Raw genomic sequence first — 27,857 nt, 5'->3', positions numbered from 1 at the left:
CTAGGTTTTAATCTGTTTCCTGTTGTTTGTGAATAAATAAACTGAATGTTATCAGTAGTTCTGGTGTGCACTTTGCTTCAGAAAGCAGATAATACAAATAAGAAATACTTTTATTCTGTGGTCCTGCTGGACCTAAGTCGAACAAAAACAGACAGTGTTTGGAAAATCATGTCACGCATCAGACCAGCTGACAAATAAACCCTTAACCAAGTCGTGTTAAACACTATTAATCAGATACAACATGATTTAAAAACTCTGTCGATGAAGAAAGTCCATGAATGAGTCCAGAGTCCTTCAACAAGTTAGAAAACTTAAACTCTTTAGAGGTTTGGTTGCTGGTTTGTAAAAGTCTGTAAGAGTTTGTGCGTCTATTGTGTTTAATCTGCTTTAAAAGAGCCAGTAAACTCAACATATGTTGCTTTTTAAAGATCTTTTTAAAAACATGATTTGGGTGAACTGGCCCTTTAAAGTTTCTTCAGTTTGATTATCAGAAGCAACCAGTTCCTGTTCCCAAAGGTCCATTTCCTCCCTCAAGCTCCGAGGCTTCGTCTGCCTCTCGTCTCTCATGCTCGCCAAGCTCTGGTAGATCGAGCCCTCCTCACTTTCCGAAGACCCTCGCGGCGCTGGTTGATGGCCTTGGTGCTGGCTCGCAGTTTTCGTAGTCTAAGGGCCCGGAGACGCAGTTGCAGATCCTGGGGGATCTTTCCTCCTTTGGCTCGGATCTCCTTCAGCATCTGAACGGGTGTCTTGGTCAGAGTGAAGTCACAGATGGTGGGTCGTGGCTCCATCCCTACGTTGCACCGACGCATGGAGGGGAAGTAACCTTCAGCCCAGACCACTACTTTGTAGTCACCAGGGTTTAGGAGGCGCCAGTAGTCCCCATCGGTAGCTGAGGGAAGGAAAGAGACAGAGAGTGGGTGTCATACTACAAATCCTAGAATCCGACAGTGGAAAGCAGGTGCTGGATTCATGCCCATGGATTCAGTTTTTCTTCATTGGTTTGGCTCATTTCTTGAAATAGAAATTACATTCTCAAAATAACATAGACAAACCTGCGAACAACACTCACTGACCCCTTTTTTAGGCAGACCCATCCAACGGCAACACAAATTTTTAATCAGCCAATTACGTGGCAGCAACTCAATGCATTTAGGCATGTAGACATGGTCGATCTGCTGCAGTTCAAACTGAGCATCAGAATGGAGACGAAAGTTGATTGAAGGGACTTTGACTTTGTGGCATGGTTGTTGGTGCCAGACGGGCTGGTCTGAGTATTTCAGAAACTGCTGATCTACTGGGATTTTAACCCACAACCATCTCTAGGGTTTACAGAGAATGGTCCCAAAAAGAGAAAATATCCAGTGAGCGGCAGTTCTGTGGGCCAAAATGCCTTGTTGATGCCAGAGGTCAGAGGAGAATGGACAGACTGGTTGGAGCTGATAGAAAGGCAACAGTAACTCAAATAACCACTGGTTACAACTGAGGTCTGCAGAAGAGCATCTCTGAACACACAACACGTCCAACCTTGAGGCAGATGGGCTACAGCAGCAGAAGACCACACCGGGTGACCCTCCTGTCAGCTAAGAACAGGAAACTGAGGCTACAATTCACACAGCAACACCAAAACTGGACAATAGAAGATTGGAGAAACGTTGCCTGGTCTGATGAGTCTGGATTTCTGCTCCACATTCAGATGGTAGGGCCAGAATTTGGCCTCAACAACATGAAAGCATGGATCCATCCTGCCTTGTATCAACGGTTCAGGCTGCTGCTGCTGGTGTAATGGTGTGGGGGATATTTTCTTGGCTCACTTTGGGCCCCTTAGTACCAACTGAGCATGGTTTAAAGTCCACAGCCTACCTGAGTATTGTTGCTGACCATGTCCATCCCTTTATGAGCACAGTGTACCCATCTTCTGATGGCTACTTCCAGCAGGATAACGCTCCATGTCATAAAGCTGGAATCATCTCAGACTGCTTTCTTCAACATGACAATGAGTTCCCTGTACTCACATGTCCTCCACAGTCCCCAGATCTCAATCCAATAGAGCACCTTTGGGATGTGGTGGAACGGGAGATTCTCGTCATGGATGTTCAGCCGACAAATCTGCAGCAACTGTGTGATGCTATCATGTCAACATGGACCAAACTCTCTGAGGAATGTTTCCAGGACCTTGTTGAATCTATGCCACGAAGGATTAAGGCAGTTCTGAAGGCAAAAGGGGTCCAACCCGGTACTGGCAAGGCGTACCTAATAAAGTGGCCAGTGAATGTATATGAGACAGAAATTTGGTTTGGACCCATAACTGTTTTGGGAGAGACATGAGCTTTTTTCAGGTGATCCTTGGTGTTATGCTGATCAGTCCAGGTTACTTTTAGCAAAACCACCAAGAGTGTTGAGAACGTCTGGTCTTTTTCAAGAAATGAGCCAAAGCAACTGAGAATGATATTTGCATTTGTGGTGGCACTAACTTTTTGTATGGGAAAGGAACTTAGCTTTGAAGCATGAGTGAATAGTTTTGGGAGAGATATGTGCTTTTGCAAGTGAGTTGTGCTCACCTGTAAGACTGTTTTTCCCAAATGATCTTAGAGTTTTGAGAATGTAGTTTCTGTTTCAAGAAATGAGCCAAACCAATGGAGAACGACTGTAAAAGGTGAGTGCCTGACCTGATCGGATGTCATGGTCATGGTCCTCCACCTTGACTACGGCATCTGCTATCCCCTGCTTGGTGGCCTTGTCCCTGATCACACCTTTGATGCCTCTGTGGACCTGAGGAGGATAGAGCAACAAAAAACAAAAAAATAAAAGCAAACATGATGCACCAGCTGTTTGGTTTTAAAGCTGCAGATCTGAACCTCTGGATAATGTTCGTGCAAACAGACCTGCTCCATGTAGACCAGCAGAGACTCCTTGTTGTTCTCCCACTCCACAGGAAGCTCACTGGCATGGGGGAACTTATCACAGGACAACTCCACCGTCACCTCGAAGCAGTTTGTGTGCAGATAACTGAAGTCATTCATACCTGCAGAAAACAAGAATACTCTTAGACTCCACTTCACGTCATTTTCTACGTCCAGAGGCGACTGAGACACTCACTGCCGGGGACCGTGTGCCAGGCTCCTCCGTTGATGATGTTGTTGTGGGGCTGGAAGTCCTCGTAGTGGCACACACGGCGGCCAGGGTTGGCCATCACCAGGTTGGTGGAGGCGTAGACCAAGGCGAGCCAGCGGAAGAAAGCGTTGTCAGCCGTGGGTGTGTCCTCCTGAGGAGCCCAGTCACGAGTGCAGTCGAAGGGGTACGTGACCACCAGTTCACCGCCGTGGAGGTTTGCACTGAGCACAAAGGGGATGTCCTGCATCCAGCTGATGACGGCACGAGTCTCTGGAGCGACCTGAGAGGGACGGACAAGCTGTGACGTCAGGTTTAGACAAAAACTATCAGTTGGGAAATTCTTTCACAACTGAATAAAAGTTTTAGTTGATGTAAAGATTGTGTATTTTAATTATTGGGAATGAATTTTCAGTACTTAGAGGAAAACTTAATTGCTTTGCAGCTTCGTGAAAGTTTTGTCTCCACACTTAATTTGTAACTCAACACAGCGTACAGTGGCACCAGAGAAATGTTTAATCCATCAATTTCATAATCAGTAACACTTCCACTCCTGCAGGTGGTGCTCTTGCCATTTTTGCTAACCTCAGCCCACACTGCCATCTTCTATTTATACCCACATATACAATTTCTAAAATCTACCAATAAAAATCTTTAAACACTATAATGACCTCTTAAACACTTTTTAAACTATTTGGGAAGTTATCCACTGATTTTTTTAATCGTCACTCTGGAGGCGAAGCGTCAACATGTGTTCATCTTTAAAGACTTGACTGTTGCCAAACATTGTGTGACAATGTTCAGTCTTCCAGGAAAACCACGGTTCTGTTGGCTCTGAAATTATTTCCTTCTCTCCTGGAGGCGAGCATTCCTCCCCAATGTGTTCACGAGTTAACCTCCAAAACTTCTTCCCACTGTGACCTACATTTATGACCCAATACATGTCACTTTCTTCTAATTTTTTTTTAAAGAATATAAAGTACATTTTTATTGTTATATCGAAGATCATCTCCTGATCTTGATCTGTTTTCTTTTCTTTAGATAACTCATTGTACTCTTACCATGGCGTCCTCTTGGGTGTAGTACTCTGGGATGGGGATGTAGTGGTTGGGGGCTTTAGATGGATCTGCTGCCGTTTCTTGGGCGTCCCACATGATGTTATTTAAGTCTGGAAAGTTATGATTCAGGTCGATTCCTTCAACGCTGTAACGCCCGTCAGCCCAACCAGCCAGCTCTGAGCCCTGCAGCAGATCAGTCCAACAGAAACAGCTTTAGGAATTCAATAAATGGATTAGATGACAGAGAACAACACGATCACTGGCTGAAATTGAACTAAAGTTTATTTGTTGGGCTGTGGGCACCTTATTTGATATCATCTGACTCAGACATACAAACATGCCGCTCCGTTAAGTAACTTTTTGTTACGTCATATTCTATAAGTCGTATTCAGTTAAGTCATGCTTCATTGAGTCATGTAAAATGTTAAGTCAAGGTAAATTCTGCTAGGTCATGTTAAGTTATGTCATGTTTCATTACGTCACGTCACATTGTGTCCCATTACATTAAGTCACGTTATGTGAAGTCAAGTCATGTTAGATTCTGTCGCCCTGTTTTGTTCTTTTGAGTCAAGTCACATTCTGTCTGTGAAGTAATGAAATACCACATCAGATCAAGTCACGTAACACCTCGTCATGTAAGAATAAAGATGTTGGACACACTGCCCAGATTTTCACATTAAAACCAGTTAGTCCTTTAATCCTGGAATCAGAGTTTTGATGATGCTCTTGATCAAAACATGGTTGTTCTAACAAGTCAAACATGTGGATCAGTTCTACACACAGTCATTTGGACTTCACCCACCTTTGAGTAAGCTTCCTCATATCCATCAGGGTTCATGGAGGGCAGGAGGTGGATTCGTGTCTCAGTCACCAGCCGAACGACGCGCTGGTTCCCCTTCTTGTACTCTTTGCACAAATACTGCATCAGGTTCAAGACCAGTTCCCGGCCTAGAGCCTCGTTCCCATGCATCCCTGCCACATAACGAAATTCTGGCTCACCTGCAAAGAAAAACATGTAGAGTCAGTTAACTGCCGAAAAAAAGTAGGCGAAAATTATCGGCTGAAGTTTGTTTTAATTCAAGAGAACAAATTCAAAATGATGTTATACACTGCATTTAGGGTCAAAGCTGTGTTAACCTCTGTGTTCAGGGTCAAAGCCATATTAACCTCTGTGTTCAGAGATAAAGCCATGTTAACCTCACCGTTCCAGGGTCAAAGCTATGTTAACTACTGTGTTCAGGGTCAAAGTTATGTTGACTTCTGTGTCCAGGGTAAAAGCAAGTTTAACCTTTGTTTTCAGGGTCAAAGCCATGTCAGCCTATGTCTTTAGGGTTTTAGCCATGTTAACCTCTGTGTTCAGGGTCAAAGCTGTGTTTTTCTCTGCGTTCCAGGGTCAAAGTTGTGTGAACCTCTGTGTTCAGGGTCAAAGCTGTGTTAACCTCTGTGTTCAGGGTCAAAGCTGTGTTAACCTATGTGTTTAGGGTTTTAGCCATGTTAACCTCTGTGTTCAGGGTCAAAGCCATAATAACTTCTGTGTTCAGGGTCAAAGCTGTGTTTACCTCTGTGTTTCAGGGTCAAAGCCATGTTGACCTCTGTATTCAGGGTCAAAGCCACGTTAAGCTCTGTGTTTAGGGTTTAGGCCATGTCAGTGTTTGTGTTTAGGGTTGAAGCCATGTAAATGCCTGTGTTCAGGGCCAAAGCTGTGTTAACTTCTTGTGTTTAGGGTCAAAACCATGTTAACCTCTGTGTTCAGGGGTCAAAGCCATGTCTACCTTTGTGTTCAGGGTCAAAGCGATATTAACTTCTGTGTTATGTTTATGTGTTCAGGGTCAAAGCTATGTTTACGTCTGTGTTTAGGGTCAAAGGCATGTAAATGTCTGTGATCAGGGACAAAGCTGTTTTAGCTGCTGTGTTCAGGGTCAAAAACATGTTCACCTCTGTGTTCAGGGTCAAAGTCATTTTAACCTCTGTGTTCATGGTCAAAGACATGTTTACCCCTGTGTTTCACTCTGAACTTGTTAATATTGTGTAAGGCTGCGCTGTGACAGCATGCTGCTGGGAATCACACATGGGCTGGCCAGACTTGTTGGCAGACATGGCTGAGTATTAGAAACAGAACTGATGAATCGCCAAATTCCCTGAATCTGCACTGCATGGATCATTATTTCTCTGCAACTGAAAATCAAATGTCAGGAGTCTGCTTCTCTTTACTGAGATTTATAATTGATTGAACTCTGCTGTTTACACTCCGATAACCTGATATGTCATTATTTTCCATTTCAGGGAGAAATTTGTTGACTTTATTCGACTCTGACTAATGAGTTTAAACATTTCTGGCAGATGTATGAAACCATGAAAGGCAGTATGTGAAGATAATATCAGGGGGAACGTCCTGTTGGGTTGAGAAAACTCGGTCTCCAATCTGAGACGTTAATCAGTTTGTTTACACAAAAGAGGCTCCCCTAGCCTGCATGTGTGTGTGTGTGTTCTCACCAAGCTCATGCTTCCTGGGGTTGTCTGAGATCACCATGACATACAGTTTGAGGCCGTTGTAGCTCTTCCCGATGGTATAGACGTGAGTGATGTCGGGACACTCATCGGTTACAGACTTCATGAGCTTTAAGGTAAAAAAAAAAAGACAGGCTGCGTTACAAGAAGTGTTTGGAGGGTTGAACTTCTGAGGAAAGCTGATAACTATTAGGAAACAGAGGAAAACCCCTAATGTTGGCTTTACGCCTACAGTCACTCATCATGCATAAGCTGCCAAAAGGCCTCCATCATAGTCAGACCTTCCTCATCTCTTTGTAGTTGTGGTGTCTAAAGTCCAAGGAGTCCTTCGATCCGGTTTCTTCTTCTGGGAAGTAAAACTCTTCAGGATCTGAAAGGAAAGACGCATTTACCCAACTGAAGGACGAACACATCTCTGAAGAGTTTTGGGTCAAATCAGTGTAAATAACACTGCAGCAGTTGCCTACCATGAACACGACAGCCGAGTATCTCTGCTCTGAGGCAGATGGTCCCGTTGAAGTACCAGGTCTGAGGGTTGATGCGGATGAAACGGGCCACAGTGGGGACAGGAAGGAGCCCCAGCACAGGGGTCTCTGGATTCTGGTTTCCCTCAAAGATCTGCAGAAAGAGGCATCACATGTGCATGAAAGTTCCTGGTGATGAAACAAACATGAAAGAAAAACAACACGACATGATAGATAACCGTGTTATGACGGGCTAAACCACCTCGATCTGCACCAAAATGTTCTCGTTTACCTCCAGACCTTTGGACCATCTTTCTACCAGCCTCAAAATCTTTTTTTGGGGAATGAAGCAGGAATGAAAACATAACCCACTTGGCTGACTCTTAACTTCAAACTGGAAGTTGTGCAAAGCGATGTGGAAAGTTATTGAGCTTTCCAGAATCTTTCCTGAATGCGGAGCCAAAAATTGCTTCCAGGCTGAGCTGAAGGTTCAGCTCAAACATTGTATTTCTTTCCAGCGGCATGTTGGGGCCGTATTTATTTTAGTTAAATATCTAATTTGATAGATCCAACGTGAGGGGCTGGATTTGTTTATGGAAAAATGGTGCAAAAAAACTCACTTTTCATTTCCTTGCTATTTGTGTTCAGCTTCTCTCTCATTTTGTTGGATTATTTACAGTTTTTATTCACAGTGTGTATTTTACTTTGGCACAAAGTCCTCCAAATCTGTTTTCCATCTGTGTGAGGTCTTGTAGCCACAAACAATGAACCCCCTTGTAGCAGAAAAGTCAAAAACATGGTTCTTACTGCGTCTTCTGTCCCGTTCTTGCAGGTGTCCCAGTTCACAGAGTCGTTACTCAGCTGGACTTTGTAGGTGTGGACCCAGTCCCAGCTGCGATGGAGACCAAGGAGGACAGAAAATAAGACCTTAAATGGACTTAAAAGGATAGTTTGATTGTTTTCAAGTAGGTTATATAATGTTTTTGTTGGTGGACAGTGAATTTGCAACAGGGATCACAGTCAATTTAGCTCTTTTTATAGGATCAGCTCTTTAACATGTTTCAGCTCATTTAAAGAAACTCCAACGTGACTATAAATGTCGGTGTGACTGCACTCTCTCACATTTGTTTCGCATTTTACTTAACAGTCAAAGAGCCCATGCATTTTTACAGACTTGTTCCTCCTTTTGCAGCATCACGTGCCTCATACAACCCCAATTCAACTGAGTGAACGTTCCCTTTAAATGCAATGAAAGATTATTTGTGGGTTTTTTTTTATTCAAAACAGACCGGAAAGATTTCAAAAAATGTTTTTTAAAGCCGTCTTTATTCAGATTAAAGTTATCTAATGACCCCTTGGAGATGGACCAGGTCTTTCCTGTGCTTCAAAGAGACAAAGTCAGTCCACCAGTGAGTGAACACTTGGCTAAAGTGGAAAAAACAATCTAAATCTAATTATTCTGTTTGCATTCTGTTTTTTATCTGGTTTCTTTGTTACGTATAATTAAGTATCATCAGCAAAACAAAAGACTTCGCTGAGTTTTCCCAGTTGTATCACCCAGAAAAGGGAGATTACAGGTGAATACAATCGGTTCTAGAACGGAACCCTGTGGAACTCCTCCTCTGACTTTAATCAGTTATTTGATGCTTTAAAAGCACAGAAAAAAACGGAAATCTTTTCAAGTGTTTTTGTCTTATTTTTAGTAGAAAATGTCTTTTTAAACTTGATATGAGCCACATTCACTTCACCAGTTCAAAAAATGTCTTATTTCAAGTTATTTATAGACAAAAATGAGGTCTGAGTTGCTTGCAACAAGTAAAATTAATCTGCTAATGGAACAAGAGAAAAGTTACTAGTATTTAGACATTATTCCTGTTTTAAGCAAATTTTTCGAGCATTTTTCTCTTGTTCCATTGGCAGGTTTTTTTTTACTTGTTACAGGCAATTCAGACCTCATTTTTTTCTTAAAACAGCTTGAAACTTTTTTTCCAGGCTGATAAGTTGAATCCATAGACTGTAAAAAAAATAGATGTCATCTTGCTCAGCTTGACGTGAGGTCACCATAAAAACTGCTCCCCCTGGTGGCTGGCTGCAGTATAGGTAAAAAAAAAAATCAGGCTCCCCAGTCGTTCCAGATGGGCTGTGGTCACACTTTAAAAATTAATACACCTCGTAGAAATGTTTCTTATGTCAGATTTTTGTGTTGATTTGAAGATGTAATTTGGCTACCTTGTATTCAAGTCCTCTTTTTTCTGAGAAGTTTCGTTTTCATTTGTTATATGAGATTAAAAACAAGGTTTTACGTCACATTTAACGATGATTGGCAGCTGCCGTTCTGATGTTATTTTTGGGGGGATTGTAAAATATGTCAGGAGGTAGAGTCAAGAAGGGATTAGACTCTCGAAAGAAAAAAAATATTATTATTTCTGTCCCCCTGCTCCACTCAGATTCTCCCAGAATTCCTCACAGTCTCTACTGCACAGACTCTGGCTGCACAACTGCTTCAATGGTGGCGCCTGTGACGAGGGAATTTGGCTTCCAAACCGTACAATGGTAAATGGCGGAACCACGTTAACCACTCTATATACAGTCTATGGTTGAATGTGGCTCATATTAAGAATAACAAGACAAGTTTTACTTAAAATAAGACAAAAACACTTGATAAGATTTCAGTTTTTGGCAGTGAGGAGGTATAACACTGTGATTGATAGCTCCTTTGACAAATGAGGGTCCTGTAGTGCTGTGTACATCACATTATCTGAGTAAAATGTAAAAAGTGTCAGCGCTTGTTGTGGGGTTAGTTTCGCTTTGTGTTTGTACAGAAGAAGGAAGGAGGTGCATCCTCTGTCTTAACATACACAGAGACGGATGTTCTCCTGTGTTTTCTTTCTAAAGGAGACCCCCTAACACTCTTTTCCTGATACTACCTGACCTCCAGATGGAGTTGCGGCCCTGCAGGATGACTCCGGTGAACAGGGTCAGATGGATGGCGTCCACCTCCAGCCACTGGTGCCGGTCTTTGTACTCAGCGCACCAAGCTCCGTCGTACATGTCCCCGTCCTCGATGCCAGACTGAAAACACATGTTACACAGACGTTTTCTTCTTCGTAGACGACTGAATGCATTAGACCGCAGAAAGTCTCCTGGCGCTGCCTCGCTGTTTAGGATTGCATAAGATTCAAGTGTTGACCCTGATTGTTTTATAACAGCTTTCAGACTTCAGAAGGATTTAAGCTGTTGAACATGAGGGGGGAGCTGGGATGATGAATTACTGTGCTGGCTCTGTAGTTTACAGTACTCAACAAGGAGGCTTTATTTGTAGTGTTGTAAACGTTGTGGTGACTTTACATGCCAGGCTCAAAAGAAATGGAAAAAGAGGAAAATTAAAGGGCTTTTGAGGTATTTAACCCTTCCTTATTTTAGAAAACAACAGAAGGTTAGCTGAGGTCATCCCAGGATCAGGCAGAAATCTTGAGCAGGACTAAACTTGTTAGATATCTGATTAGCTTCATCTGGTTTAACTGATAAGTTTAACACAGCATTGTCTGCGTAACATTTGAAATTTGAACAAAAAAATTAAGTTTTTTTAAATTTTATATACAGAAATTATTCAAAACATGACAAGAAATGATCTGATCAGACCTTATAAAACTGACTGACTTATTTAAGTGTGTAAAATAAACTTATTGTTGCAGTTTTTCTAAAGTACAGATTGGACATCCAAGCAATTCCAAGGCGTCCTGATTTAGTAAGTACAATTTTTATAACAAATTATTGTACCCTTTCTCAACAAAGCATAAATTTCTTAGTTTAAGACATTTTATGAGGATTTTCTGCTCCTTATGGTGATTTCGAGCATCTTCTGAGCCTCAGTTGGATGTCAAAGAAAACAGAAAGTCCCTTCTAAGACGGTTTACACTAAGAGTCTAATCTTTCATCTGCAGACTCCCTATACTAGTTTCCTGTTTCCTGATGTCATGTTTCCTGGGGTTTCCTACAGAAAGCAGTTTATTTCTTTGTTTTGATCCAGATCTGAGCCCACCTGGATATTAAGCCTCCCTCTGTGAGGACCCAGACCTTCCCTCAGGTAAGAGGAAGCTTGGATCTGGCTGTCATCGACCCTCAGAGACTCCAGGCCGAGAGGAGGACAGTCTGCAGAGAGAAAACAACCAGCAGATAAAATCTTTGTCCATGCATGTCTGAGAGCTCTGATCCTCTGCAGAAACAGCTCTGACAGGCTGATGCTGAGGGGTTAAATCTCTCTTTCTAGTTTTAATGAATCAGCAACCCCTCGGCTGACGTAAGAAAGCTCCTTGGCGGCTCTTCTGTGGAATATTCCCCTGATCATTCAGGGTCAGTTCAGTGGAAGTTTGGAGGCCTCCGTTGGAGGGGAAACTGCAGATAAGTGATTCCAAAGGAGGGTTTGAACGTAATCTGAGACCGAGTCAAATGTCAAGCAGAGCAGGAAGTCAGAGTGCTGCAGCTGGAGCAGATTTTATGGGTTTGGGAACAAGCAAAAACAGACCTATTAATCACAAACGTGAGTAGAAGAGGTCGAGGAAAACGGTCTTGTTTGTCCTTTTTATGCCAAAGGGTGTTTGAATAAAAGTTGCACAATGTGAACACGTCTACTTCAGGAGCATTTAAAACAAAAATCACATGATGTAAGGAGAAATTACTTTAACATGTGAGTCAATCTGCGGTCATTTCTGTAAGAACATCCCTAAGCTGCCCCTCGTAAAAGGGATTTTCAGACTAATGCTTAAAAGATCATGAGTCCTTGGTACAAAAAAGTCTGTTTTCTATGATCAGAGAGCTCGCAACATTAAGTCTTCAGACTGTTAAAGGTCCCATATTATGCAAAAATCACTTTATTAAGTCTTTTAGTGAAATTTGTGGGTCTTTGGCTTTCCTCCCAGCCCACAAAATGTGATATTTAATGACAAAACCTGTACTTAGTAGTTCTTGTGAATGTAAAATCCTGACCTAAAACGAGTTCTTTGGATTTTGGGGATTTGCCGACGTCAGCGATTCCCTTTTTTGACCAATCAGGAGCAAGTCTGACCTGATTGGTCCACCGGAGCAGTTGGCCGCACACCCCCTCCCCGGGAGGAGAATGCCAAAGTTGAAGAGCCATCACTGCTCTGTTTTTGGCTGTAAACAGCCACATAGTTCCATGCTCAAGCTTCCCATCTCGGAAGAAGACAAGACTAAGTGGCTAGAGTTCATTTATCAAGGAAATGTGCCAGCTACACTCAGTAAAACTGTGCATGTGTGTGCTAGTCACTTCACGGCCGACTGCTTTTCCAACTTTGGACAGTCCAACAGAGGGCTAGTGAATAGACTGGTCCTGAATCCAGGCGCATTACCAACCATCCACCAACAAACCTGGGACCCTGGAAATGTGAGTATTTTAAATGCTGTGTGCTGTGGAGCAGATGTAAGAGCTTTTCCTCACTGTCCCCCCTGTCTCTATGTTAGCTTCAGGATGCTAACTTTAGCTGCGGTTAGCCTGTTGTTTTAGCCTGTAATGTTACGGTAAACGAGCTTCGCTGTTTTCTAAATATTGTGCACTCAGAGCTTGTGGCGCCGCTCTCAGTGACGCTGAAGAGCGGGGCGGTATCAGCGGTGGCTCATTTACATATGAAGGCCACGCCCACTAAATCAGACCATTCTGAACAGAGGGGCTATGAGAGCCTGGAAACAATGCTGCTGTGCTTGATTTATTGGCTTTTTGGACCAAAACATGTTACTACCATTTCATGAAGACATCAATGATCCAGATTAAACTGCAGAAAAGGAGCAGAATATGGGACCTTAAAAACTTAAAGCTCCTGTGAGAAACTTTTTGGTCGTGCTCTGGCGCCAAAACAAATAAATTTGATTTCAAATGTCTAATCTGTGACTTATAATGAATGAATGGTGTGACTCATTTCTGTTTCTATAAACTAATATAAATCTTCTCAGGAGCTTTAAAGATCCTGGTGTCTGTCTCTGAAACCAGGAGTTCAGCAAAGGCACCGTTCATGAATTGCACTTCACTGCTTTAAATTGTTTCTTTAAGATCTCCAAATTCGCACGGCTTTATGTAAAAAGTTGAACAAACTTTCATGGTGAATTATAAATCATTTTTTTGACCTACCCAGTGCCTTTTTTGTCTCTTTTGTCTTCCTGTCATCTGTTTCTTCCTTGCTGTCCTGGTTGGTGTGTTCACTGTCCTTCTGTTTCTCAGTAACAGAGGGGATAGCGGTGGTGCTGGTGCTGCTGGTGCTGCTGGTGGTTGGTTTTAGCGTTGTCTGAGCAGTGGTCGTCAGTTGTCCCGTGCTGTTTTCCTGCAGCTCCACAGTCACAGACTCAGCTGTAGTTGACGTCTGGTTGAGGAAAAAACTATAACTCTCAGTTGTTGCATTTTCTGTCCGTGCTGAGAATCCTCCCAGAAAGCTCAGAGCGACCAACAACATGCACAGAGACTTCTCCATCTCCTTCTCTTTGTTTGCTGCTGCTGCAGAGTGTGAAGGAAAAAAATCCCCCGGCAGTTTTTGTGGAGATGGGAGAGCCAGACCTCCATCCACCACATCCCTCCTCCTCCTCCTCCTCCTCTTCTTTCTCCTCAGTCCCACCTCCCCCTTCCTCCAGAAATTCCTGTGAAAAGTCCTGAAGGAAAAAAGTGATTCAAAAACAGACACAGCAGTTTTACATAATGTGGGTGAAGCATGCATCACTGACCTATATCCAACTGACGCTCCTGTTTTCACTGACTTTTTTTTAATCAACTGAAGTCTTTTCACTTTTTGCTTATTTACATGTTTTTGTCCACAGCTCCTTTTTAAAATATTTGGCCAGAGAGACAGGGAAAGGTGTTTCTATAAGTGTTTTCTTTGGTAAGGAGCTTACAGAGGACTTTGAGGGGTAAAAAAGATGTAGAGTGCTGTCTTTGTTTAATTTTAAGAATAGTGAATTCAGTGTTTGTGCCATAGAATAAGAAAAGCTTTGATCAGTTGAGTAGGATTGTGTCAGAAAGTTTTGAAAAAGTTTTAAATGTTAAATGGAAATTAAGTAAGAACTTTGCGCATGTTGCTGCATGATTACAAGTTTTCGCCCCACTTTTGAGCTGCTGATTCAGACACTGACTCAGTCACCGCTTTGTCATAGACTGGAAATTTTCTTGCTTGTTAGCCCAGTTTTCTTTTAACCTCTCTTCAACCTTTTTTCTTCATGATTCCCGTCTTCTACCCCATCAGATTTGGTTCTGAAGAAATGTTTTTGTTTTACTTCCTGTAACTCAGCAGCATCATCTTCAGCTTCCCAGTGTCCCTGATTCAAAGATCTGGAGCTCATTGGGGGGAATTTTGCCTTTAATATGTGACTACCATAAAAATCAGGAATGGAGTCACAGCAACAATCAAGAAAACAAAAGTAAGAAAGTGTATAGAAAGTGTAAAAAGGTCCATAAAAAACAGATGATGAGAGCTCGTCCATCATTGTCCAGTCAGCCAGCCTCCACCTCCACAGGGTCCAGGACTGAGCTTCTTCAGCAGTCTGTTCAGTCTCTGTCTCCTGGATCCTGTCTGCTCACAGCAGGTGAAGCTCTTCCTGTGTGGAGTTGGTGTCCAGTGTTAGCTCTGTTAGCCATGTCTGTGTGAATAGCATGATGCTACTCTGCCTTCTGGTATTCCCTATGTTGCTGAGTTAGCACAGCTAGCTCGTCCATCTTATTGGAGATAGATCTTACGTTCCCAATAACTATGGATGGAAGGACAGGTCCATGTCATCACTTCTTAGCTCACACCTGAGAACCAGCATGTCATCCTCACCTCCTTCTCCTCACCTTGTGGGGAAACATCAGGCCTTGCACCAGTTAGGATTGATGTGCTACAGGCTGCTAACAGCTGAGTCCACATGTAAACAATGCAGCCATGGTTATATGTAGGATCTCCAGACAAACACAGGAGCAAAAATAGTAAAAATATCACTGAAGCCACAAAAAGTTTGGTGTCCATGACCAACAAATGAGCCACACAAAACAATGATCCACTCCAAATACAAAGATTAAGAAAAAGAGATGAAAAAATCACAAGAAACGGACAACGAAGAGAGAGCTGCTGCAAAAGGCAGCCATAGCCAACAGGGTGGCACCTAGCAAATAAGGTGTAATAGGTCCATGAAATAGATAAGTTGGATATACCTTGATTGACCTTGAGTGATCAGAAAGGTGCTTTTAAATAACTTTAGCTGACCTGTACATCTCCAGGACTCAGGAGATTACATTAACGCCCACTAAACTCTAAGTTGCACAGCTCCAGTTGCACCTTGTATCCTCTGTTTCTCATTATAGTTTCTATTATTTCGTTTTTCTGTTAATATTCCTGTATTTTTATTAATTTATTTTATTATTAATTTATTTTATTTTATTATTACAATTTTTTCTCTCTTTATATTTTTTTGTATATTTATGTTATATCTTAAACTTTTCTATTTTCTATCTGCATTTTCAATATTTTCTTGTTAAATATTAGCACCAATACAACAAGACAAATTCCTTGTTTATACAAATGTACTTTGCAATAAAACCTAATTCTGATTCTAATTCTGAAATGTATTATTATTTTATACACTACAATAAGCAATAAAGTATCAGTAAGTATCAATGAGTGATAAATACTGAACCAGATTAAAAAAAAAAAAAAAACTATTTACATAAAGAGGTAGACAAGGCAAGATTAACTATTATCAACAGATATTGCACTTAGAAATATCAAACGGAAAAGGCACTTGGAAGACTGTGTCAGACAGATATTGCACTCAAATGTACTGTTTTGGACAGATATTGCATACAAGAACTGTATAAGTCAGATCATCTTAGTTTATACATGCAGGTAAAGTTGAAATATATTAAATCATGATCTTTCTGTTTCTTTGAGTGTTTTTAGTGTTAGTAATGGTTTTCATGTAACAGATAAAGTTAGGACACACTTCATGAAGAAAATCTGCATTAATTACTTAAAACATTAACCGCACATGCTGCTAGATCTATGTTTTTTTTTTCCATCTATATCAATAAGGCTCAAACAGGAGACACATACTGTCTGATTATAAATGACACACACTTTTGTGGGGAACACATCATTTCCTGTTTGTCTACGCACACATATTTATTCATTGTCAGCGATCCATCACATCTGTGTTGAGTTAAAGTCATGCTGCCATGAACTTTACTCACTTGGCTGTCAACATGTGGTGAAACTGATTATGTTTCAATGCTGCATGACAGAATAAACAAGGAGTAACAGTCTGAGCTGTGTGTGACGAGCACACAGATGGTGAATCTGCATTTATACACAACCAGTCCATACAGTGAGACTGTATGTTTATGTTTCCAGGTTTGGCCCTGCTTCATGTTGTTAGTTTGCAGCTTTATGATGATTTTCCCTGCGGCTCTTAATTTAACATCAGCTGCTAGAATGATGATGGAAGGATTAAGGGGCTAATTTCAGTGAGCATACCTTTAAACAGACACACTATACAATATGACACAGTGAGGCAATGACATAACAGGATTAGGTAAGTAAATAGAGACCCTGCCCACCTCAATGTGCATAATTTCCATCATGTCAGGAAAAAAAGAGAGTAAAAACTGGCATCATGCAGCATGCTTCAGTTTGGTGATGAAACATTTGACACTTCTTGTATGAGTGTGATAAATAGGTCAGCCCTCAAGACACAACTCAACACATCTAATAGCCTTCAGTGAAAATAGATAAGTTTCTTAATCAAATAACTAATGTCTTATGTTTTTTTTTGTTTTGTTTTTTTTTTACATGTTTTTTTTTACTTAAAATGTTCTACATGACATCTAATACAGCCAACATCACACTAATGCAATATTATGGAAGCCCATTTCTGCTACAAAAAAAAATAAATAAAATGAAATAAAATAAAATAGATTTAAAAAGAGAAAAAAGGGAAAATCGGAAAATAATGGTGAGTCATATTAAGGAAATGCTGTCATTTTTTCCTCTTTTCTTTTTGAATTTACTGTTGGAAATTGGCTTCCATACGTGATAATGACTAAGTATCTCATAATTATGCCATAATTCATAATTTTGACTCAGCATATAATATCGAGTTTCTTTCTTTTATTTTTTACTTTTCCATTCTTGTGCTGGTGGAGATGAGTTTCCAAATGTATGACATCATTTTATATTTATTTATTTATTTTATTTTATTTTATTTTTTTCATTTTTTCCTATCGGAAGTTGGCTTTCAAGTATAATAATGACTTTGTATCTCATAAAAAGGAAAGTAATTAATTACCATTTATTAACATTATGAAATAGGATTTGATACTAAATAGCATTTCTTCGTTTTTAAAAAACTGAAGTTTTGACAGTAGGTTTTTCAACTGCTCTTATTTTGAAACAGAGAATACGTGAAGCTGATTGGTGGTTTTCTGTATGACGTGTACACAGGAAATGGCCACGCAAGCGAACGGAATCACAACATTGCATTTGAAGTCTCTATAACCATCTTTTTATCGTATAATTTGAGATTTTTGGAATCACATTCTGATGGCGAGTCTCTTCGACCGTTCTTGACAATCGAAAGTTCTGGAAAAAGTCAATTATTCTGCCTTCAGTGTTCCGGAAACATGCTGCTGTTCGCTGAGAGAGCTAACCAGCAGCTAACGCTAGCTAACAAATGGCTGTTCGGCTGTGATGTATGTCACCGTACAAAGTAAGTTTGACTGACATTGTGTGCACTCCAGCTTCATAAAAACTTCATCTATAGAGAAAAATGAACAGAAAGAAATCTGTGAACCATTTTGATCTGAATTCATCGCTGATATTTGATGTTAAAGCTTGAATCCATAGCTTGATAACGGCCTGGCTGACTCCTCCAGTAGCCTTACTTCAGTGTTGTGTTTGCGTGTGTTTCAGATGACAAGAAGACGAGCAAAGGAGCGAAACGTTAGCTGAACAGCATGTGACACACACGCTTCCTGTCTGCGTCCACAAACAGTTGGGTTTAAAGATGCCTCGTCTGGAAGAGCTGGCCAACGTCGTCCTCAGGGTGCCCAGCATACTGCTGCTGGACCAGCTCTATAAATGTGACATTGACGGTTTAACGGAGCACCTCAAGGCCAAAAACGAAGACCTGCTCTTCAAATACAAATATGTCATCTGGAACATGTATTACCTTGGTGAGCAGGCATTTGTTCAACCCATTTGTGGTCAGAAAACAATCTTCATCCCTTCTCAGACTAATGATGAAATGATTGACAAAAAGATCATTTTGATACATCTTTTTTTGTCTTGCCTCTGTGTTCTGAGGAGACAGCGCTTTTCTGTGACTCTTAACTGAATCATTTTTAATTTTAGGTAACAAAATGATGAATAAAAAGACAATTTCTGACAGCTTGTTATGAAACCAGTGTTTTGTGGTGCTGTGGCTTTTTGGTTGTTGAGTCAGCAGGAAAAAAAAAAACTAACAAGAGCTACGTTTTGTTTTTTTTGTTTTTTTAAAGGGTGATTCAGAAACCAGGAAACTCATATCTGAGGAAAAAAAAGTTTCTATTCTTCAGTCTTAACTTTGTCTTTTGTAGGTCATCTGATAAACGTGGTGGTGTTGGTTCTGCCATTGAGACACATCGTGACGCTCTACCTCCACATCCTCACCGCCCTTCTCCTCTACATGGGGCATCAGATTTCCAAGTGAGATACTACTCCTCTGCTTCTACAACTACTCCCACTACTTCCACTGCAAGTCTCTGATTTATTGAATGTGGATCAGATTTCTCCTCTGGGAATCCTCACTGCAGACTCTGTGTTTTCATCTTTCATCTGCCTGATGTGTAATTTTAGGAGACAGGAGTCATGTATCAGGCTTTGAGGCTTCTGTTGTTTACCCTTCAGATGTTTTCTTGTTTGTCTTGTAACTTAAGAGAAACGAGGGATGGGTTATCGCAAGAAATATGAATCAAAATAAGAATAATCAAGTATTGAACGGGCTGTTTATCAATGTTAATGTATGGAATATTTTAACTATGTGATGAAGTCTGTGCAGATAGTTGGTAATGGTTCAGTGAATGTATTTCTTCATGTGTTGGGTTTCATGTTGTCTTTTTCCTCCTCACTGTTTATTTTTCAGGGATTATGTTCGAGAGGAGCTGCAGTACGGTTATGAGGGAGCAGTGTACCTTGATTCTCTGGCCTTCAACAGATTTGTCTCAGCAATGACGAGTGAGTCCTGAAACAAAAGCCGTGCTTCCACCAAGCAGACCAGTTCGGTTCGTCTCAGTACGGCGCGCATTTTGTGGTGTTTCCACTGACTTATCCAGGGATGCATCCCACTTTTTTGGGGCCCTTTCGTATGGGTGCCAGACTTAACCGATCCACTCTTGGAAGGTGGAGCTACAACACTGCAGAGCGTTGAAAGGTCGAAAGAATCGTCACTTACCACAACAGCAGCTGCATTTCTCCTGGCGGCACACAGACTTCTCTGAAACAAAGCTTGATTGCACTTTGTATCAAAGAGCTACATGCCAATCACAGAGAAGACCAAGTGCTGCATGTCTTCCATCTATGCTCTTTGTTTACTGTGTGGCGTTTTTCTTCTTCGTTGGATTTATTAGAATCAGAATCAGAATCATCTTTATTGGCCAAGTATTTTCAAGAATACAAGGAACTTGACTCCGGTTTAAACTGCACTCTCTCAGTACAAACGTGGATAGAATTAACAAGAGTAGAAATTAGGGGGTAAACTGTGTTGCGGTGCTATGGCGTCACGCTACTGTTTAACAGCTGCAGCTTCGGCATCCAGCTTACACGTCGCCTACCACGAAAGGGCACAGTTTGCTGTGGAAACAGCAGAATCAGGCTTAACTGTACAAACCGTGTCAAACCATACTGAACTGAACCAGACTGCTTGGTGGAAACGCCGCTTAAGATAAAGTATTTGCTGTGAATTCTGGATCAAATTTACAGACTAAAACTGTTTTACTTTTTGTAAAAGGTCCCAAGAATGGCATATTTCAAAGAGCGCCACCACAAGTGTGCAGCAACTAAGCCCCTTTACAAATGATTCTCCTTTAATTCTATCGTCCAAATTTTATATCTGGAAAATCATCTCATTCAAAAATATCTCCAATGTTTGAATTTCTTTATCTCTCCTTTAAAACAGAAGTTTAAATCATTAGACATTGTGTTTATTTCTTTATGTATGGTTTACTTATTGGTAACAGATGCAGCTCACATAAACTGTTTGCAACCATTCAGTGCAACTGTCACAGTGTTTGTGGCAAAGATGAAGTAATTGGTGGTTATCATTCATCAGTGTCAAAACAGCGTCTTTTTTTTTTTACTTTCCTTGCCCTAAAACCAGCGTCTATGTCTTTTTCCACTCAGGTCAGATTATTCTCAGCACACTGTGTGCCTTCCTGATGAAGACCAGAAAGGTGTGGCTGTTCTCCGCTCACGTGCTCCCCCTGCTGGCCAGACTCTGCGCTGTCCCTCACGCCATGTTATTAAACGTCAACACCTTCTCCATGGGCCTAACTGGAGTGGGAATCACCATGTTCCTCCTCTCACATCTTTTCCTGCCATATCGACTCGCAAGGGCTGCTTATTCAGAGCTGCTGCAGCTGGAGGTACTTCACTTTTGGTGTCCTCCTTCTGTCTCTTTTCCGCCCTCCTCCTCGACTCACCTCACTGCCCCCCTGTGTCTAAGGTGATCGAGCTGTACCGACTCCTGGCTGTAGGAATCTCTCTCTGGAACCAGTTTGCCGTCCCAGTGCTCTTCAGCGTCTTCTGGTTCGTTCTGTTTGTCGTCCAGCTGTGCTCAGATGCCATGTCTGCAAACGCTTCGTCCAGCCATCAGGGAATCTTGTTCTTCCTGCTCACGAGGTTTGATCCAGAATCCCCCTCTCTACTTCACTTACCTGACAGCACTCAGTTTGTTTTAACTGACCGTCCCCTCTGTCTGCCGCCTGCAGTGTCTCTGAATGTTGTGCCACGCCGTATTCTCTGCTGGGTCTGACCTTCGTGGTGTCTTATCTCGCTCTTGGACTGCTCAACCTATGCAAGTTCTACCTGGGAGGTTACGCAGCTGTGCAGAATGAGAACGTCATGCACAGGTGAGTGATCAGAATCAGTCTGGAGGAGTCCAGTGTACTCCTCCCACATGTTTTCTTCAGGCTGATAGGGCCCAATTAATCAGCCCAGTATCTATCAGTTATAGGAGCTTTAGATTTCATCAACCACTGGAGGGCGCCAAAGTCTCTCAATGGCAGCAGTTTATCATTTTGTCACTGTATTAAAACAATGACCTAAGTTTTTTAAATATTTGGGAAAACACAAAAAATTTAACCAAATACAGAGCATATAATATTTATTAATCATTTCAATCAAAAAGGCCTTCACAGTGGATGACTGTTGACATGCAAAGAACATTGTATGTCAATCATGTAACATTAAAGGATAAAGTGACTTAGGCAAACCTCATTTAAACTGCCCTTTCAATCCATTGTGCAAACTCCAAACTGAAATTACCCTGAGTTAAATTAAACAAATTTCAGGTAAATCAAATTGTTCAGGAGGCAGTCCCTTTCCTTACTTCTCCAGGTCTTCTTTGTTTTTTTTTGTTTTTTTAACTCAACCCATTTCCAACATCCAGTTCTGACAACCTTTTTGAAACCTGACCATTAACTGTCCTTTTATTTCCATAAAACAAACTCAAAATGTAAATAATCCAACCTAAACTGAACAAATGTCAGGTCATACATGTCCTTTCAAAAAGCAAAAACATTCCTTTAATTTTAAAACTTTGAGGGGTGTTATAGCCTTGTGCTAATTTATGTTTGGTTACAGAAATAAGCAGGCTAGCCAGGAATAGCTAGCTGCCTGTTAAAGGGAAGTTTTTCCTTGCCATTGTAACTTGCTAAATGCTGCAAAGTCCTGTACTCATGGTGGATTAAGATACGATAAGACTCCTTATCTTGTCTTGATGTTGGGTTTCTGCTAATAAAATTTTATTAACATTTACGGGTCTAGACCTGTAAATGTTTTTGTAAAGTGTCTTGAAATAACATTTGTTATGATTTGGCGCTATATTAATAAAGACTGATTGATTGATTGATAGCTAGAAGTAGCTACATTTGTAGTTAAACTGTAACTTGTGAAATTTAGACTAAATTACTACACATCATTATACCCTCCCCTTTATGATAGTGAACCTAACCACTCACCAGTAGAGACTGATTCAAGAATCCCTTAAGTTTCTATTTCTTTTTGAAGCAGCCGCTATCATGAACGCTTGTTAAATTGCCCAAGTCACACATTTTATCTTAAATAATCCAAAATTTTGCTTTAGGCTAGAAATAAAATTGCCTCAGTCACCCTGTTGACATTGGCTATTTTCCTGTGGGGCATAAAGTATGGAGTCAGATTAGTCTCAAAATTTACAAATGCAAAATATCAAAATCAGAATCACCTGTATTTGCCAACTATCTCAAGAATACAAGGAATTTGACTTTGGTAAACCACAATTCCTCATTATTTACTGTCCATATTGAGTCCATGTTTGGTCAGAACCTCAGCCACAAACCAACTTTTTCATTAAATAAGCAAAGTCAAATCTGTATTTTGAGTATCAGCAGTTATTATTGTTTGCAGTCAAACCTGGTTAACTGAGGTTGGATAAAGAATACACATTTAATGACACACACGCAGACGTCGCTGGTGTTTCAGTGTAAAGTGTGACCCTGTTAACTGGTGACTCTCGGCTGTTAATCGGCTGCTGTCAGCTGAAAGTCACCAGTTAGCATGGTCGCTATTAACGCCGAAACACTGGTTGCGCTGTAACGATTGAAACTTGACAGAAGTTGCCTGTATTGTGTAGTATTGTTTTTGACTGCTGTCCACAGAAAAAACGTACATTTTGATGCTGATAACAAGTTGAATTCAGTGTTTAAAAAACGTAACTCGTCTGAATGAATTTTGAGACTGATGTGACTCCATATAAAGAGCGTGATCCTTTTAGCTAAAGATTTAAGTGATTTTACCAGAGGTGGTTAGCATTATCAAGAGATGCTCTAAGCCAAAAACTCATTTTCGTCAAAATGACTGGAGCCATTTTTTCTTAATAGGGTGACAATTTGTAACAGCGCCCAGGGGCAGAATGCTTCACCCTTGACATCCACTGTTTGTCACTAACCCCTGTACCCTCCTCATCCTCAGAGGCGTGACTGAAGGCGTCACGCTGCTCCTTCTCGCTCTTCAGACTGGCCTGTTAGACATGCAGGCTCTGCAGCGGACCTTCCTCCTCAGCATCATCCTCTTCATCGTGGTGACTTCCACCCTACAGTCCATGATTGAAATCACAGACCCGGTCATTCTGGCCCTGGGTGCATCACGCAACAGGTAACAACAGAAAGAGGAACTGAAAACCTTGAAGAGGTTTTGGCGTCATTTCCTTGATGTTTGTGGTTTCTGTGCTTCCTCCAGGAGTCTGTGGAAACACTTCCGCGGCCTCAGCATGTGTCTGCTCCTGCTGGTTTTCCCCATCTTCATGGCGTATAAGATCTCTCAGTTCTTCCACATGGACTTCTGGCTCCTCATACTCGTGTCCAGCTGCATGCTGACTTCCCTCCAGGTGAGAAGACTAAAACTGTGAGCGCTGATGCTCTAAATGCTGCACATAGCATCCCTGACCATCACTGTGTCCCGAAATGTGTCCACTCTATCCAGGTCACAGGTACCATGCTGATCTACTCCCTCTTCATGGTGGAGCTGTTTCGCAGTGACCCCATCGAAAGCCTGGACGAGGTGATCTACTGGGTGAACGCCGTCAGCAGGGTGCTGGAGTTTGTGGTGGCGCTCTGCGTGGTGGCGTACGGCACCTGGGAATCTCTGTTTGGGGAGTGGAGCTGGATGGGCGCCTCCGTCATCATCATCCACTCGTACTTTAACGTTTGGCTCCGAGCTCAGTCCGGCTGGAGGAGCTTCCTGCTCCGGCAGGAGGCGGCAAAGAAGATCAACTCGCTCCCCAGAGCCACGGAGCAGCAGCTGCAGCAGCACAACGACGTCTGCTCCATCTGCTTCCAGGTGAGTCACAGTGACGCAGAGCCACAGGGAAACAGCATCATCGTACTTTAAAACCTTGAGCTGAATCACGAGAAACAGCTGTGAAAGGCGTTAGACGACCGCTTCCGTTTTTATAAACTTAACTTAAGAATCAAAGGAACGCTGACAAGTACGAAAGTCTGCTGACGTCACGTCTGCTCCCACAGCTCCCGCCTCTCTTCCCTGATTGGGCCAGTCAGAATTTAGCCGAGTGAAATCGTTGGTCACTGGAGCCTGGCAAGATGGACCTGCAGGAGTTCAGAAACTGAATCAGGCAGGTCCATCTGCTCTGCAAGGTTAGCAGAGAAGAGGAATTGGTTTAAAGAACCTGGAAAAATCTCTGGGTCAGATATGTCATGTTGTAAACAAAGGCAAACTTCTTCAGCTCTTGTTTTGTACTCTGGTAGACGTCGATTGTGATACACCGCCTCCTGCAGTTTGGGAATGGAGGCCATTCACTACTGACGGTCAAAAACACAAACATCTGCAGTGAGCACAGAACAGCAGAGCTGTTACTGTATGAACGCCACAGTCTGTATGTGTGGATGTGGACACATACGAGGAAGGGAGGGAGGTGTGTCGTTACGATGACGTGACATTTTTGCAAAATGGTGCACTTTTGCGATAAACTTTAATATTGAAACTTCTGAAAAAACAACCTCATGAGAGTGTAAATATCGCTGTTTCTGTTACCATTTTTATTGTGATATTTAGGTTTTGCCTAATTCTAGGTGTAATGGAAACACAGCTTCTGTCATCTTATTTCCAGTAGAGCTTTAAGGCTGGACACACACTGTGGGAGTGAACATTCATACAACTCATTTTACAACGTGCAAAATACCGCAGGGCACAAAGGATTATCACCGTGCTGTTGACTCCCCCGACCAGTTGGACAATTTCTTAAGACATTTCAATCAGTAACTTCTAAACTCTCACTCAGTGAAAACAGAGCCACAAACCAACTCCAGGGCTGATCTTTTTTGATTGCACAAATGTTAGAGAGCACCTGAAAGCTTCACGCTCCTCTGTGACTGTTCAGATCATCTGTAGCTGCATATTTTTACAACAAAAACAGTGAACTTTGTCAAGGACAGGTACAAACAGGTTTTTAGGAAAAACTGTGGCTAAAGGCCAAAGAGGGGAAAATGGAGAAACTGGTAAAACAGGAACTACAAGAAGGTACACAAAGTGTGAAGTATTACACACACAGTCCTGTTTGTCAGTGTTCACTGTCAGTCTACCTCGCACAAGCAGCTGTGTTGTCAAATATCAAGTTACTGAAGACGATATTAGGCCAAATATAAGTCAGTTAAATGTTATTCCTCTGGGATTTTTTGACTTTATTAGACAGAAGAGCTAATGAGAGAGGAAATATGAGGAGTAGAGAGAAGGGGAGGACATGCTGCATACTCTTCTCGCAAGTTTTAGTGTTTCTTTGAGCAACTTTTCTCCCTGCTTCATAGACAGATAAGACTCTTAAATTTTGCTTAATAAGCCGCCAAAGATCATCAACACATCCTCCAAATGTTGCTGAAAGTGACAGAAAGAAAGAAACTACAACACAGTGATAAGAAATGAGTTTGGTTCATCTCTTTCTGTAAAAAATTCTGCAAACACTGGTCTGTAAAATTTACTGAAAGTCCAATAAAAGCATCTGTCCTCCTCACAGGAGATGAGCTCTGCTGTCATCACATACTGCGGACATTTCTTCCACGGAAACTGCCTCCGCAAGTGGCTGTACGTCCAGGAGACCTGCCCCATGTGCCACCAAACAGTCCGACCCAACCCAGCAGGTCCGAGCCCGGCTCCAAGAGACGCTCCAGCCGCTCAACCTCAGAGGGACATGGAGGAGCCGGATCCAGCAGCAGCAGCAGCAGCAGAGGAGGAGGATCAGAACCAGGAACCCAGCACAGAGACACAGAAGGATGCTGCAGCTCCTGATCCTGCCAAAGAGGAGGAGAGCTGTGAAGATGGAGATAAAGTCCGACCAGGAGGATCAGAAGGAGAAGCTGTTCAGGGTCTGCGTTTCAGCTCCAGTGGAGACTTTGTTGGATTTGTCAGACCCGCTACACGCTGCTCTTCTGCAGGAGTTTCCAGCTCAGGTTCTCCTCCTCCTCCTAACATGCAGAAAGAGGACTCTCCTTGTGATGGAAGTGACGTCACAACTGAGGGCCAGTCTGACCCAAACCCGGCTCATTCTGAGGTCTCTGCTTGTCCCGTTGTGAACAGTGAAGGTGAACATGACGATGAGACTCCTGCATCATGTCTTAAATCGAACAATGCTGAATCAAACCCTGAGGCATCTGATACGAGCCACACATCCGTGAAATCATGTGAAGAAAACTCAGACTGCAGCAATGCTTCAAAAACTTATAAAAGTAGCTGCTCAGAGAGGCTGAAACTGTCCCCCCACAGACCCCCTGACTGCCCTCGTCCCCCTCCTGCTGCTGCACAAACCCAGACCACAGAGACTGACTGCCCTGCATCAGTGCCTTGAAGGACTCAAAGGGTGATTCTCCATAATGGAGAGGTTAACACATTTGCCTTCTCTCTGTGAAGCGGCTGTATCTCTTAAACCAGACAGTGGAATGAATGTGCTGCAGATGACATGGACTGAGTACAGAGACTGACGCGTGAAGGGTTGATGTGACCCTTTGTTGTAAAACTGTAAAGAAAATCCTGTAAAAAAAGAGAAACTATGTGATATTTTAAATTAATTATCATCAAACCAAATCCTCGAAGGTTATGACTAAATATGTTTACTTTGAGAAACTTCATGTCTTCAGTGTCCTGTTAGTGATCATGAGAGCAGTGTGCGAAAAGGCAAAGCTTCAGCAGTTGTTAATCATGAATGAGTCTTTTGTACTCCATCTCCCAGTATTAAATTACTGCTGTGTACATGTACTCTTTTCTTTTTTTACTGTAGTTTATAAATTAATTAAAGTTAATAAAATCATGACAGGTGCACAGTGAACTGGGTTTGTGCAGATTTAATGAAGTCCAGACAGAAAGTACAGCACTTCATTGCCCTCAAGCTACGAGAGTCCACATGAGACTTCAAAGTAGACATGTTGCTGTTGTTACTGAGGGTTTTATATCCATGATAATTTAACATATTAAAAATTTTCTGTGAAAATAAAAGCATTTCAGGACGTCAACAGGCCCAAGGAGTGCAATGATACTTTCCTCTTACAAGTGCTAATGTTTTTTTTTTGTTTGAAGTCATCAGTTTTGATAAATATATCATAATTTAAATCCCTGATGAGGAGTTTTCAGCTCTTTTTGAAGTCCAATTAAATTATACTCTCTCTGTCTGACCTACTAGGGCGAACATGAACCTTGACTACAAATTAACCATTTCTGTTTTACTTTTGATGCCTGAAACCGCTGCAAGGGATAAAGTGTCTGAAAAGATGACTGCCAAACAAACATAAACTTAAAGGGAGGGGCCAAAATTTTGTTGAATTAAAAAACAAAATAAACCATAAAATCAGAGTGTGCTGCACTTTTTCTTTTTCGAAAACATAAATAGGCAAAAAAAAAATTTTAGACAGCTGTCAATCAGAAAATAAAATTTCAAATTACTGTAGAAAAGGTCATAT

The 27,857-nt window shown here is 41.7% G+C and overlaps 2 protein-coding genes across 2 annotated transcripts; one reads left to right on the top strand and one right to left on the bottom strand.

Annotated features, from left to right (window-relative positions):
• Nucleotides 1-142: 142 nt before the first annotated feature.
• Nucleotides 143-13,633, bottom strand: LOC141806421 (putative carboxypeptidase X1). The gene is made up of 13 exons (XM_074691948.1): nucleotides 13,281-13,633; nucleotides 11,181-11,290; nucleotides 10,071-10,210; nucleotides 7,946-8,030; nucleotides 7,142-7,292; nucleotides 6,956-7,044; nucleotides 6,660-6,783; nucleotides 4,969-5,165; nucleotides 4,170-4,349; nucleotides 3,097-3,391; nucleotides 2,883-3,022; nucleotides 2,667-2,769; nucleotides 143-889 (listed from the first exon to the last, which is right to left on the bottom strand). Exons 1-13 carry the CDS (start codon nucleotides 13,615-13,617, stop codon nucleotides 564-566), a joined length of 2,277 nt encoding a protein of 758 aa, XP_074548049.1. The 5' UTR covers nucleotides 13,618-13,633; the 3' UTR covers nucleotides 143-563.
• A 3,958-nt stretch (nucleotides 13,634-17,591) lies between these two features.
• Nucleotides 17,592-27,708, top strand: LOC141806154 (RING finger protein 145). Its single transcript, XM_074691436.1, has 11 exons — nucleotides 17,592-17,872; nucleotides 18,076-18,338; nucleotides 18,741-18,849; nucleotides 19,286-19,377; nucleotides 20,542-20,783; nucleotides 20,864-21,039; nucleotides 21,129-21,269; nucleotides 23,371-23,553; nucleotides 23,638-23,785; nucleotides 23,881-24,237; nucleotides 25,925-27,708. Exons 2-11 carry the CDS (start codon nucleotides 18,170-18,172, stop codon nucleotides 26,750-26,752), a joined length of 2,445 nt encoding a protein of 814 aa, XP_074547537.1. The 5' UTR covers nucleotides 17,592-17,872; nucleotides 18,076-18,169; the 3' UTR covers nucleotides 26,753-27,708.
• The last annotated feature ends 149 nt before the right edge of the window (nucleotides 27,709-27,857 follow it).

The sequence above is a fragment of the Halichoeres trimaculatus genome, unplaced genomic scaffold (assembly GCF_033239565.1).
Source record: "Halichoeres trimaculatus isolate MK-OKI-2021-1 unplaced genomic scaffold, fHalTri1.1 fHalTri1_scaffold_17, whole genome shotgun sequence".
Taxonomy (NCBI): Eukaryota; Metazoa; Chordata; class Actinopteri; order Labriformes; family Labridae; genus Halichoeres; species Halichoeres trimaculatus.
The sequence above is the reverse complement of the archived record's forward strand: the minus strand, read 5'-3'. Positions and strand labels throughout refer to the sequence as shown.